Genomic DNA, 13,912 nt, shown 5'->3' on the forward strand with positions numbered 1-13,912 from the left:
GTATTCGGGATCTTAGTTCCCCGACTAGGGATCAAACCCATGCCCTCTGAGGTGGAAGTGCGGAGTCTTAACCACTGGACCGCCAGGGAAGTCCCTACATTTACTATTTCTAATCCATGTTAAAATGGAAGTGGTGGAAAGGACAACCAAATAATTTCTATTATGTCTTCCATAATTCGATAAGAACTGCCAGTGTGTGGTGGCACTTCCTGATCACCTAGTTCTGATAACACCTGAATTATTTTCACAGAAGAACGGCAATACCGCTGTGAGGACTGTGACCAGCTCTTTGAGTCCAAGGCTGAACTAGCGGATCACCAGAAGTTCCCATGCAGCACACCCCACTCGGCATTCTCCATGGTAGAGGAGGACTTTCAACAAAAACTCGAGAGTGAAAATGATCTCCGAGAGATACATGCAATTCAGGAGTGTAAGGAATGTGACCAAGTGTTTCCCGATTTGCAAAGGTTAGACATGGCATGTTGCACTACAAAAACGTGTTTATTTACTCTACAGTAAAATGTTTATGCTGAATTTTCAGAATTGATGCAAATGGGAAATTTGGAACAGCAATGAGCTGGACAAATGTGTTAGTCACACGTTCAGAAATCATTTTCCCCTGGAAATTCTCACCTGTCAAATATTTGCAGTGAAGTTAGAATTAGTTATTTTGATGCCAGATAGAAAACAATACTTTTATTATTTAAGGAGGGTTATTGCCAATTGAAAGTTTAACATTATAGTAAAACGTAACTTAGAAGAGGTATCAAGAGTAGAGGAGGCAACAATGATGCTAATTAATCTAATTATACACCAAACAGAAAAGCGACCCTCTAGAAACATTTAGACGATAAAAAAGAGACTGTGCTGGTACTTACTTAATGAAGATAGGTAGTCTTTTGATAGATCAGTGTAATCTATGGATTTAATTTCAACTATTTATCTAAACCGCACATATATAAGAGAATAAGAGAAGCATGTTCAGTGAAGAAAATATTGAATTTTCAAAAAGGGAAAAAGTAAACATGATCTAAATGAAGTAATTCTATAATACTCATTTTTAACAAAATGAAAACATATTTCAGTGATAATATTAACTTTTCATAGCCCTTTGAATTTAATTCAAGAACATTTTTAAAATTTCTGTTAAAGAAAACAACAACCCTGGAACCTATGTTTTGAAAACTGTATTGATAATTATGCTACAAAATGGTCTTTCAGATCAGAAAGGTGTTTAACCAGCTAATAAGTTTTTTGTTTGTTTGTGTGTTTGTTTTTTCTACCTAATGGTTTTTGCCTTGGTCCACAAACAATTTTAATAATTGTATTCATTACTTTGCTTTTCAATCTGGAACCTATAATCAGAATTTCAACTGAACATAAAAACACTGTTTAAATGGGCATGGGAGTATATCAGCCGGCCTTAGTCAAGGATGTGAATTACTCACAGTTTGTCTTGGACACCTCACCTCTTTTAATTTACCTTTTTGTTTCCTTTCTTTCCTTAGCGCCTCCTCTTCCTCTTTCTCCTTTCACCTCTGTTGATTGCCCCGCATCTCTCTTCTCGTAGGAAAGGGTTTCATTCCATTTTAATGCATAGATGACCAAAAAGGCATCAAGTATAACGCATTCCTTGAGGAGACTGAGTCAAAAGAATGAATCTGTCTAGCTTTGAAAATTCAGGCTTAATCTAGCTATTAGAGAGAAAACATTTTGGGGGCTGAGAGGGTTTTCCCAGTACCCTTTAAACTTATCTTTACTACTTAATAAAAACCCACATAGAGAATAAATCTGTTATGTATGTTTGGTAAAACATGGATTTGTAATCAAAAACCGTCACAGTATGTCTCCTAAATACATTGTGTCCAAATTAAAAACCAAAATGAAAATACTTTCCTTACCTGCTACTAAATACCAGCAGGTAAGAAAAGTACTTATACTGTAAAGCCATATCTCTGATGCCAGAGAGTAAGTATATTTCCTTCTATTTTGTTATAAAAAATAATGGACAGCATATTATAAAACAAAAATGGACAGACTGAACGCTAAAATGTTGTGTATAGCAATACTTCTTAGGTGGAGAAAGCTTCTTACTCTGACTAGGTATAAGATTAAGCCTGAGTCAGTGCTACTTAATGCCAAAACCAACTGTCGATTTAGCTCCTTCAGTCAAACATTCAATAGAAAACAATAAGGAAACCTAATTATCTGGCATTGGATGAACCCTCAAAACTCACTTTTCAGTAGCTCAGCCAGATGGATATATCATGTCACTATGCGACCTGATATCAGTCATCCAGGTGATATTTTGGGTTATATAATTTAGCCAGTGCAGCACCTATGTGCCCTGAATATTTTCCACTTTATTGAAACCGATATTGTTTTATATGTTAAACACATGAGAATTCCTTTCGTGACATGATATATTATTCTGTTCTGTATCTTTTGTGTAAAATATTAAGAAAAGAATACCACCCTCCAAAAAAAAAGGGGGGCGAGAAACAAAGGTTGAACCCAGAAGGCTAAGCAAAGCTCTATAAATTGGGATAAAATCCTATGAAAAGTGAAGTTTCATTAATGACTGACTAGAAACTTCTGTGTTTATGAAAGCAATGAACATTTGCTTTTGCAAGAACCACTTGCCTTTTTATTTTCTATCACTGATTAGCTGACAGCTGATCATTCCATGGAACAATATGGGTTTTATGCTGGATTAGAAGAAGCAAAAAAAGAGAAAGTTTCCTTTACTTTGCTATCTTTTTCCCCCTTTTGTGGTATGTACTATACTCTTAAAACAATATCACACCCTTGGAGTTAGGAGGCAAGAAAAAGTCTCAATGTATAGGACAGTCTTTTACCACTAGGTTTCAGAGTTTATGATTTGAGATGCATATTGGAATATAATATATGTCATAAAATGGCATGCCTTGATAGTTTGCTAAAGACAGTAGTATGAATAGCAATGTGTACAACGATTTTGGAAGATGTCCCTGACTCAGTTCAATGTTAACTGCCATTGTTGATATCTTTCTCTTAACTCTCTGGTTAACATTTCAACCTGTGTAACAAACAGAGGGTTACATATTGTAGATAGAGATAGGGACATTCTTGTGACTCCACACACCTGTACTCTCCTGGTACCTTTTGTTCACAGAGATATCGCCACTGGTGCTCAAATAGAATAGCATTACCAAGTTGACTGACTCATAGGGCAGGAAAAATAAGTTCATGTGCCAATATGAATAGAAGTGGAAGGAGGAAACTGAGGAGGAGAAAAATATGGAAAGGTGTTTCTAATTTATCAAGATATGAGAAAGGGCATATCATTTTTTCACACACACTCCCACGCACATGGTGTGTACAAACACTGGATAACATATTCTAGGTACACAGAGGTCTTACTTGATTCTCAAACTTAGAGTGTTCATTTCACAGAAAAATAAAATATAGGGAAGAAACAGTGCTCACATGCTTGGTAGTCAGTTTTTTTTTCTTTAATACCTTTTTATTATGGAAGATTTCAAATACACACAAAACTAGAGAGGGCGGTGTAATAACACCCATACACTCAGGTTCAGTAATTATCACACGAGGCCTATCTTGTCTCAGCTATACTCATTTTGGATTATTTGAAACAAATCCTGGACATTATGTCATTTTATTCATAAATAGCTCAGTATGTGTCTGTAGAAAGTAAGGACTATAAAACATAAGCTCATTTTAAAAATAATGGTTCCTTAATACTATCAAATATTCAGTCGGTGTTCAAATTCCCCCCAGTCATTTCATTATTTTTAGAGTTTTCTGGTTTGAATTAAGATCAAAATAAGGTCCATCATGGCAATTGGTTGACGTCCCTCTTATATTTCTTAATTTATAGGTTCCCCCAGTCAAAGCCAGTAAGTCTGTCTCCCTCTTTCTCATTACAGTTTATATGCAGAAGGTAACGAGTGTTTTTTCCTGTAGCATTTCCTCCAGTGTGTATTCTGCTGATTATATCCCCTTGGTATTGTTTAACGTCTTTCTCCATCTCCTCTGTTTCCTGTATACTCATGGTTACATCCCAAGCTGTGATCAGATTTAGGCTCAGTATTTTAGGAAGAATACCTCATTGATGGTATCATTTATTTCCACCAGGAGGCATATAATGGATTGCCTAGATTCATTCATTCTTTAGGGGCTGCAAAATGAATGTATTCTAATTCCCCCCGTTCTTTCATTATTTATTATCTGGATTAATTCTATGTAGAGAAACTTCCCCTCACTGTTTATTTGCTCACCCTGAAGGACAGTTCGTATAGGAAAGGCAGGATATGTACATGAGTTTTTTCCCTTATTTACTAGTTTTCAGAATAATGACTTGGCTTCTCAGCATTTCCTGGGGTAACTGGTGAGGTTCCATTTGTTTCTGAGTATCATTATCGTTAAAAGATGAGATTATTACTCTTACTGATGCTTAAATTTCCCCATCTTTAGTCAGTGGGTGTCTCTTCAGGTTGGCACCCTAATTTTTTTGACACGATCTATAACTCTCTTGCTTTTTGCCATAACAAGATGTTCAAGGCCCATCTTGTGTATTTCATGCTTCACATTTGAAACAGGCTATTTCTCTGAGGAGCTCTGGTTACTTTATTTGGGAGTAGTATCCTAATGTGTTATGTGTGTGTGTTTAATTAACAAAAATGTTGCAGACATCTTCTGAATATCACAGTAATCCATTATCTATAATATTTACTTTTCATTCTATTCACGCAGATTTCATATTCAAATTTTAGAGAGGGAAGGAAACATTGGAGAAGGTAAAATAGTCTAAGCTTTAAAACATAGAGAAGCTATGCTTGTGAGAAAATTCTAACCCTGTTTTTCTTTTGAGGGGCTTTACTAGTGCATCCGCTTATAATATGATATACTTTTCTTTCCTCCCTAATTCATAGGTTGTATATATATAATCTTAGGTTATAGTATATATACTTATATATTTTTTTCTAGATAATGTTTCTATCTATATCTACTTCTGTATCTGTATGCATACATGTTCATTCATCGGTCCATCTGTCTGACCATCCATTATATTGGTTGTATTGGGAAGTTGCTTGTTGAATAGTTAGCTTACAGCTCACTTTCCCATATGGTGATTTGAGTAGGAATAAAAGTGCTTTGTTGAGTGTAAGCGTTATATACAGTAGATAGAATAGCTTCCTGCATGTTCTTAAGCGCTCTCTTAATGTTTTCTATTTGAGTGTTTGTGACTGAATTAAGTGGGTAACAGCAATACATGTTGCGGCTAGAACTGTGTAACAAATCCAGAACTGGACAAATCGCTAGTTGTTTATCATTCCCCTAAATTGGCACCTAAACTCTGCTAGCTGAATCAGATTTATTTCCCAACAACAGGGGTACTTCTCTGGATTGCTGAGAGACACAGTCTAGGGAACATAAAACGTACTTTTGTCTGTTGCAAGCCTGTGTCCTCTCTTTCCTTCTCCGACTCAACTCCTTTCCCTCTTCTTTCTTTAATTGCCAGTTGGATTAGTAATAAAATGACGTTCTGTTTATGAATGTGTTCTTGGTCACCATGTCCTATTAAATCAATTGTTCTCTTAACAGCCTGGAGAAACACATGTTGTCACATACTGAAGAGAGGGAATACAAGTGTGATCAGTGTCCTAAGGCATTTAACTGGAAGTCCAATTTAATCCGCCACCAGATGTCACATGACAGTGGAAAGCACTATGAATGTGAGAACTGTGCCAAGGTACAGTGAATTTGTAGACTACTTGGCCCCTCTGTGTCATCCTGCTCTCTCTTAATCCATCATTTGCCACGGTATATAAAAACAAGCCTTGAGAGGGGAAACTATAAATATCCTGAGAAAAGTAGACGGAGTGTTGTGTGCTACAAGGCATTAGTACAGTGTATAGAAACACTTAGTGGGTATCCTTTTATTTTTGTAAGGGAGGAAACAAGGTTTGATGGTGAGTTCCAGAACTAAGTGTCACACATCCTTGGTAAATTCCTGGTTCCGCTACTGGCTTTCCAGCGTGGGGTTGTTTTATAGCCTTAATGGAGAATGAAAATTGTATCCAATGCACATTACTAATTTCTTTTAAGATCAGTTTGTGAGGAAATCCCATAAAGTTTCTGAATGCCTATTCAGAAAGAATGGGAGACTCCTACATTTGCAGGTTTTTCCACCGAAGTCCCCACCGTAAATTATGACTCGGTTCTAATTAAAAGTGTAGTGCCTTAGTGGCCAGGGCTGAACAACGTTAAGAGTGAAACGAAAGCCCTTCACCTTGACCGTAACTCTGAACTACGGGAACGGCAATTCACATCATTGAATTTTCATGTTTCTCAATTAACTAAAAGATGTCCTGGTGTCATGAAAATTGAGTTCTCTTTCCAAAAACTTTTCATAACATTTGAATATCTTTTCTCATGCCAGTGGAAATTGGGACATTCGACTTTATCTTTAGAGATGTTTTGCTCCCTGATGTGTGGGTAGCTTTTTCTTTTTCCTATTTCTTTTTTTGTTTGTTTGTTGTTTGTTTGTTTGGTTTTCTTAGTACCATGTCCGAAGGAATGATTTTAGCTTAATGGTAACTTAATGAAACACTGTGTTAGAATTTATACCCTAGGGGAACTCCTTGAATAGATTTGGGATACTTTAGTCAAAATCCCCCCAATTTTGTACATAGTGTGTCTTTGTTTAAAGGGTGTAAATAGCACACCAGTTTTTAATAATGTCAGGGCCTGCATTTTTATTATCCAACTCCATTCACTCTAAATAGAATCAAAAAGCCCTTAAATGTGCTCTAATAATGCCATTAATTATTTTGTTCAACTGATACCAGCGGGTACTTTGTGCTAAGTATACAAAACTGAATAATTTGTAAGTCCTGACCCTAGAGAGGCTGACACTTTGGAAATACGACTTTCTTTCGGTCTTTGGGTAAACAAATAAAAACAAAACAAATACACAAAATTCCTTCTTGAGTTATTCCTGGTCTTCTTTCTTGTGTCCTAGAATTAAGTTTCTTGATTAATCAGTACTCATTTCCTAGCAGGTTTTCACGGACCCTAGCAACCTTCAGCGGCACATCCGCTCTCAGCATGTTGGTGCCCGGGCCCACGCGTGCCCGGAGTGTGGCAAAACGTTTGCCACTTCGTCGGGCCTCAAACAACACAAGCACATCCACAGCAGTGTGAAGCCCTTTATCTGTAAGTGTTTCACACTCCAGCCCTCCTTCCTGCAACTGTCTCTTATCCAAAAGGCACTGTGATCAGGAGGGTGGGCCATGCATGGCCATGAGGGGGCCCTCTGAATTAGCGATTTATGGTCTCATCCAGTTGGGCTATTTTCTATTACAAGAAAATCTTTTATAACCAGATCTATGGTGTTTTGTCTATGATGCCTGGGGTGTTTTCGTTTAGATGGAATCAATAGCAGGTAGAGAAGTCGTTAAATAATGTAAAGGAAGCCTCCCCAGGTTGTGGGATTTAATAGAGACAACGAGATTTGTCTCATACTGAAAATGTGTGTGGCTTTGTAAAACAGCAAATCGCAGATACCACTAAACAAGATGAAGTGAGAAAAACCTGTTCTGGATCAGAAAGAGCTAGAAGAACCCCACCTGGCAAGGAGGCTTATTAGGACTCTGTGTGTGTGTGTGTGTGTGTGTGTGTGTGTGTGTGTGTGTGTGTATGTTGTGGGTGGGATAAAATGCCCTTTAATCTACCCTTTGTTGCTGATCACAGGTTGCAGATCGGTAGTTCTCAGTTACTTGAAAAGCAGAACATTTTCACTTTGATGCTGGACATGCTGCTTCTATAACCCACTGCACTAAGGCAGATTTACGGGCAGTGTATTTCCAGGGGACAGCCAATCTGACCACCTACTTAGAATATCCTTGTACAGAGCACTTTAGTACAAGTACAGCTCAGCCCTCATTTGCCTCTCTTGTCCACCCACCCCTCTTCTCTGTATTGTGCTGAAATGTTTCATATGGAAAATCAGTTGTTCTTAGTCCATCTGGGCAACGACTCTGGACTTCTTTTCATCTATTGCTCGGCTGGGCATATAAACACAGTGACTCACTGAGCTGTGTTACAAAATTTAAGACAGATTTTGGATCCAGATAAGCATAGAACTGGATGAAACATACTCAGGAGTTGGCAAAACCTCTGACTTGGGAACCCTTGCAAAACAGTTTCTCTGACAAATATTCGATGGTTTGTAGTAGGTATATGAGACACTACTACAGGACCCGATGGAAAAAAAACTAATTTTCAGTGCCAACATGGAGATGCCAGAGACTAACGCTCCTCCTTTTTGCCTTTACACAGCCCTCTTTTGTGTTTCCAAGCACCAAGAGAGCTTTTCTTTCCCTTTCCAGCTTACCCGAGCATCCTGTTTTGCTCATATGTTCTTCTGTTCCCTGGTGGAGTAAAGAGGACTAGCAGAGAAACAAAAGGGTGCTCTCTAGTCTCCCTTGAGGAAGCTCTGTTGAAAGTCATGGGAAATAAAGTATACAATGGAAATTTTAGACTTCTTGTCTCAAAAAGACATTCCTGACTCTAGGTCATAATGCCCTAAAATGTACTTGCAAGTGCTACAGACATATACATAGTTCATTTATTTCTGATTTTTCAGAAATGAATTTTGATAAATTTCTCGTGTTTTGGTGGAAAATAGGGAGGAATTGACCACAGTGAATTATGATCACCCATTTAATGCTTTCTTTATTATTTAAAGTAAAAGTCAGAAAATAGAAATTCCTATCATCTAAAATTCTGGGATCTGGAATTTTAATTGTGTTGAAATCAAGTGTTTTGCTTTAAAGCACTATAGGGTGTCCCTTTCCAATCAGATTGTGCAGACTATTTCCCATGAATGTATTTTCAGCAATTATTGGTAAATTTAAATAGCAGATGGCATTCTTCAAATATAAAATCTGACAGAGGACCATGGGGTAATTGTGAATAATAGCCGTGTAATTTCAGAACAAAAGAGGAGTTGGTGTGGAGACTTTGGAGTGGAGGAGGTTCACCTAGAGTTGATATCTGTTTCTCACCAGAAGGCCACACACCACGATTTAGCCCCCCTGGTGTGTTTATGGCAACTGTCTCTTATTACAGTGTGCCACCAAGCTTGAGCCCAGAGTCATCAGTGCTAAGGCAATTACTCACTGCCTTTACAGAAACCTCCAGCCTTCCCAAATAGAAACCACATGCTCTAATAGGCTGAATATATTCAAAATACCTCTTAATTTGTTTAATAAGTAGAAAAATGCAATGTTAACTGCTGGCTAATTCCTTATTACTGAGAAGATTACAGTAGAGTATAGACTGCAGCATCAATTGAGCCACTTACCTGGAGGCCTGGTGGTTTGTGGTGGGCCAGGCCAGATCTTCAAGTGAGAAAAAACAAAGCCTCTGCCTAAGGAGACATCCCGGATTCTGTGTTCTTGGGACCTGATACAAACACCATTTGTTGGTGTAACAGAGCCTACAGTCAGGAAAGTCAGATGCACCTCTGTTACTCTTGATTTTCTTAAATCTATCCAGCTATTAGAAAGAAGTGTAGAGAGCAACATTTCTTTGGTAAAACATTGCTAACCTTTCAAAAACTTAGACCTTGTTTGAATACCCATCAAGATCTTTTCTCAACGCCTTTTAATGCCCAGAGGAGAGGTGTCACTTTCTTAATGAGTGCACATTTATAATTCCGTCAATATTTTATTTACTATTTCTTGTTATTGCTCATAGCTGAATTAGTATAACTAGCGAAAGTCTCATGTTTCTACCCTCTACTTCATATGGTTTTAATTAGTGTATCAAAGAATTTAAACAGTATGTGTATTTATTGTATATGGTTAACTAGTATATATTTTTAAAGCAGACTCTGGTCCATATTCCAGTAGAATAACTTGAAAAGAAATCACTCACATCTTCTCTTCCCATTAAAATGCATGTTATAGTCTCTACAATGTCATAAATCATTCCACAGTTGAAAGCGCCTTTAATATTACTAAGCACATTGATATGTGTAGCAATGCATTTTAATTGTTAGTAGTAAAAGAAATAGAGAGAATCACTTGGTACTTCCTGTTTGGTTGTGTGTGGGATAATCCAAGTTCTGGATGAGTTTTGTATAACTGAAGGTCTATAAAGTCTTCTTTGAATTTTCTTTTTAAATTGTTATTGTTTTGACTTAGGAGCTTAATTTAAAGGCAGTCGTCACATGAAAGAAATAAGTGTTGCATTTTGTCTTCAATTTAATTTCTTATATAAATTGGTTTCAACAATTACCAACAAGGCATATCATGTTTCTGCATGTATTAAAACGTGCACAGAAGCATGAAAGTAAGCTCACACATGAAGGGAGCTCATCTTTATTAAAGTAACGTAAAAGGTGTGATGCTTGGGAAATGGATACTATAATCCTGCCAGGCCGTGTATTGAGTAAGATTCCTACCTAGCAAAGGAATTATTAAGGGTTACGGAGTTCCGTCTTAAAATGTACTTAGATCTATTCACACATATATGAGGAAGAAGATGTTTTACTTTTCTGGCAAATTCTCGGGGACGAGAGTTATTTCCCAGCTGCACCCACTGCTGTGTTCTTACTGGATTATAGCATTCAGCGCGCTCTCCCCTGCTTACTGTAGTTGGCTGTACCACATAGAAGTCAAGCCCGGAGATAACCCGTGAAGATATGACGACAAGTGGACATGTTTCCCAAGGACGGGGTTTCATAAATGCAGGAAGGTTAGCACAACCACTGGTGTGAGGGGAAGTCAGAGGACGTGATCATAGTTCATGGGAACCAGCAATGCAGGATGGGCTACATTCAATTTAGTTTCCTTTGCAGGCTTAAAATAGCGCCATTGTAAATTATGTCAGTCTTTCTCAAATCATGAAAATGACTGTTAAAAATGTCTCAGAATACACAATGTACATTGTTGTGTGGCTTTGATGTGTGAATGATGAGAGCGTATGATATAATACAAATTAAATAATGGTAGAGCAGTCACAGGCTTTTTCCCCAAGGGGAGCGGGAATAAAGGTGAAGTTTCTGGTCGAGGGAAAGGCTGTTTTATTTTGTGTTGATGCCTACAATATAGAATCCTTTAAATGGTCTAAAATTTTAAAGGGGTTCCTGTTCTGTGTAATGTTTAGTACGTCTTAAGAATTTAATCGTAAAGATTCTGTTAGTGTAGTAATTGGGTGGGAAATCAATGCATGCTGGAATTTGACTTTTTAATAAATATTTAAATACACAAATATGATACAAAATATTATGCAATGGGGATGACAGAATATTTATATATATATGAAATATTTGTGCTGTCTCAAGACATTTGTCAGGTTGGATGCCTTGCTTTGGAATCTAGTGAAACGGGGTTTTCTGTGTTTGGAGCACCCACTTTGGTGCCTCCGACGTCTTTTCCTGGCTTCCTAATTGAAATCTGGGGTAAACCAAATGTGATACTTGCTAAATTCAGAAGCAATTGCTATAAAGCCTGAGATTCTTTTTTGTTGTTTGCACACAGGTGAGGTCTGCCATAAATCCTATACTCAGTTTTCAAACCTTTGTCGTCATAAGCGCATGCATGCTGATTGCAGAACCCAAATCAAGTGCAAAGACTGTGGACAAATGTTCAGCACTACGTCTTCCTTAAATAAACACAGGAGGTTTTGTGAGGGCAAGAACCATTTTGCGGCAGGTGGATTTTTTGGCCAAGGCATTTCACTTCCTGGAACCCCAGCTATGGATAAAACGTCCATGGTTAATATGAGTCATGCCAACCCGGGCCTTGCTGACTATTTTGGCGCCAATAGGCATCCCGCTGGTCTTACCTTTCCAACAGCTCCTGGATTTTCTTTTAGCTTCCCTGGTCTGTTTCCTTCCGGCTTGTACCACAGGCCTCCTTTGATACCTGCTAGTTCTCCTGTTAAAGGACTGTCAAGTACTGAACAGACAAACAAAAGTCAAAGTCCCCTCATGACACATCCTCAGATACTGCCAGCTACACAGGATATTTTGAAGGCACTATCTAAACACCCACCTGTAGGGGACGATAAGCCAGTGGAGTTCCAGCCCGAGAGGTCCTCTGAAGAGAGGCCCCTTGAGAAAATCAGTGACCAGTCAGAGAGTAGTGACCTTGATGATGTCAGTACACCAAGTGGCAGTGACCTGGAAACCACCTCGGGCTCTGACCTGGAAAGTGACATTGAAAGTGATAAAGAGAAATTTAAAGAAAATGGTAAAATGTTCAAAGACAAAGTAAGCCCTCTTCCGAATCTGGCTTCAATACATAATAAGAAAGAACACAGCAATCATTCCATTTTCTCACCATCTTTAGAGGAGCAGACTGCGGTGTCAGGAGCTGTGAATGATTCTATAAAGGCTATCGCTTCTATTGCTGAGAAATACTTTGGTTCAGCAGGACTGGTGGGGCTGCAAGACAAAAAAGTTGGAGCTTTACCTTACCCTTCCATGTTTCCCCTCCCGTTTTTTCCAGCATTCTCTCAATCAATGTACCCATTTCCTGATAGAGACTTGAGATCGTTACCTTTGAAAATGGAACCCCAGTCACCAAGTGAAGTAAAGAAACTGCAGAAGGGCAGCTCCGAGTCTCCCTTTGATCTCACCACTAAACGCAAGGACGAGAAGCCCTTGACCTCAGTACCCGCCAAGCCTCCAGTGACGCCGGCCACAAGCCAAGACCAACCCCTGGATCTAAGTATGGGCAGTAGGAGTAGAGCCAGTGGGACCAAGCTGACAGAGCCTCGTAAAAACCACGTGTTTGGGGAAAAGAAAGGAGGCAACGGTGAACCAAGACCAGCATCTGATGGTTCCTTACAGCACGCTAGACCCACTCCTTTCTTCATGGACCCTATTTACAGGTAAGGGTGGATGGGAGACCGCTCAATGTGGACAGAAGAATGAAAGGCAGTTTTCACACTATAAAGTTACGGCTTTTAACAAACCTTTTTTTATTATTCTTATAAAGCAGAAAGTAAAGTTGTTTGATCTGGTGAGTTCACTTTTTATTCGGAAAGTCAACTCATTAGGTTTGGACTTATTTTTGGATGTCTCCGAATTTGGGGTTTTGGAATAGGCCCACAGAGTTCTTTCCCTTGACAATAAATTTATTTTTAAACACATTTTTTTAAGTGGAAAATATGGGAAAGCCGTATTTAAAGCAAGTTGTCAAGTGGCGGAAGAATGAGGCTCCTGAAGGATTAATGCAAATATGTGTGGGTACTTAAACGGGTCAGGTTATTTGGAATGAGATGGGACATAGCAAGAGTTTACTCTTTGTTAACCTACGAACACATCCTTAATAAGTACTGGTCCTATTCTGTTTCTAAATAAATCTCTTAGGAGCCCCATGTAACTGAAATATTAATCACAAAAACGCTTTGTATATAATGTGAGTGGTCGGCTTAAAAAACACATCTCTGTTTAATGCCTTCATTATCCAGTTTCCTTTGATGCATCCAAAAATTTTTTGGGGGGAATATATGCTAATAAAAAGCCTCTTAGACAGTACTCTGTAACACGCGACCATTCAGAAAGATTTCGTTTTTAAAAACTAGTCTTCTTCAAAGTGTATGAATAACAATAATTAATTTGTGATGTATTTTAAATATTACCACAAATTTTCACATTTACTTTCTCATTCAAGTTGTGAACGTTGTCAAGAGTTAATGGAAAATGTGGATAATTTTTTATTGGACTTATTTAAGCTGGGAGAATTTGAGATTTTTGCCTGATTCTTTTTTTTAATCTAGAGACAGTTTTGTTCAATTCCTTCATTCAACAATATTTTTTTTGAGTGCCTATGACTTAATAGGTACCACAGCTGCAAACTCTTTTCCCTTCAAACTCTTTTTCTACCTG

The 13,912-nt window shown here is 38.1% G+C and overlaps 1 protein-coding gene across 1 annotated transcript in view; it reads left to right on the forward strand.

The window, feature by feature from the left end:
- MECOM (MDS1 and EVI1 complex locus) overlaps positions 1-13,912 on the forward strand; it is a 61,238-nt gene that overhangs the window by 15,700 nt on the left and 31,626 nt on the right. Inside the window, exons 3-6 of the mRNA XM_089910920.1 lie at positions 251-467; positions 5,608-5,755; positions 7,065-7,221; positions 11,556-12,912. Coding sequence (XP_089767046.1) covers positions 251-467; positions 5,608-5,755; positions 7,065-7,221; positions 11,556-12,912 — 1,879 coding nt within the window. The remainder of the gene's footprint in view (positions 1-250; positions 468-5,607; positions 5,756-7,064; positions 7,222-11,555; positions 12,913-13,912) is intronic.

This window comes from Delphinapterus leucas, chromosome 4 (genome assembly GCF_059928025.1).
Source record: "Delphinapterus leucas isolate spDelLeu-1000000601 "Yukka" chromosome 4, BTC_Dleu_Yukka2, whole genome shotgun sequence".
Classification (NCBI taxonomy): domain Eukaryota; kingdom Metazoa; phylum Chordata; class Mammalia; order Artiodactyla; family Monodontidae; genus Delphinapterus; species Delphinapterus leucas.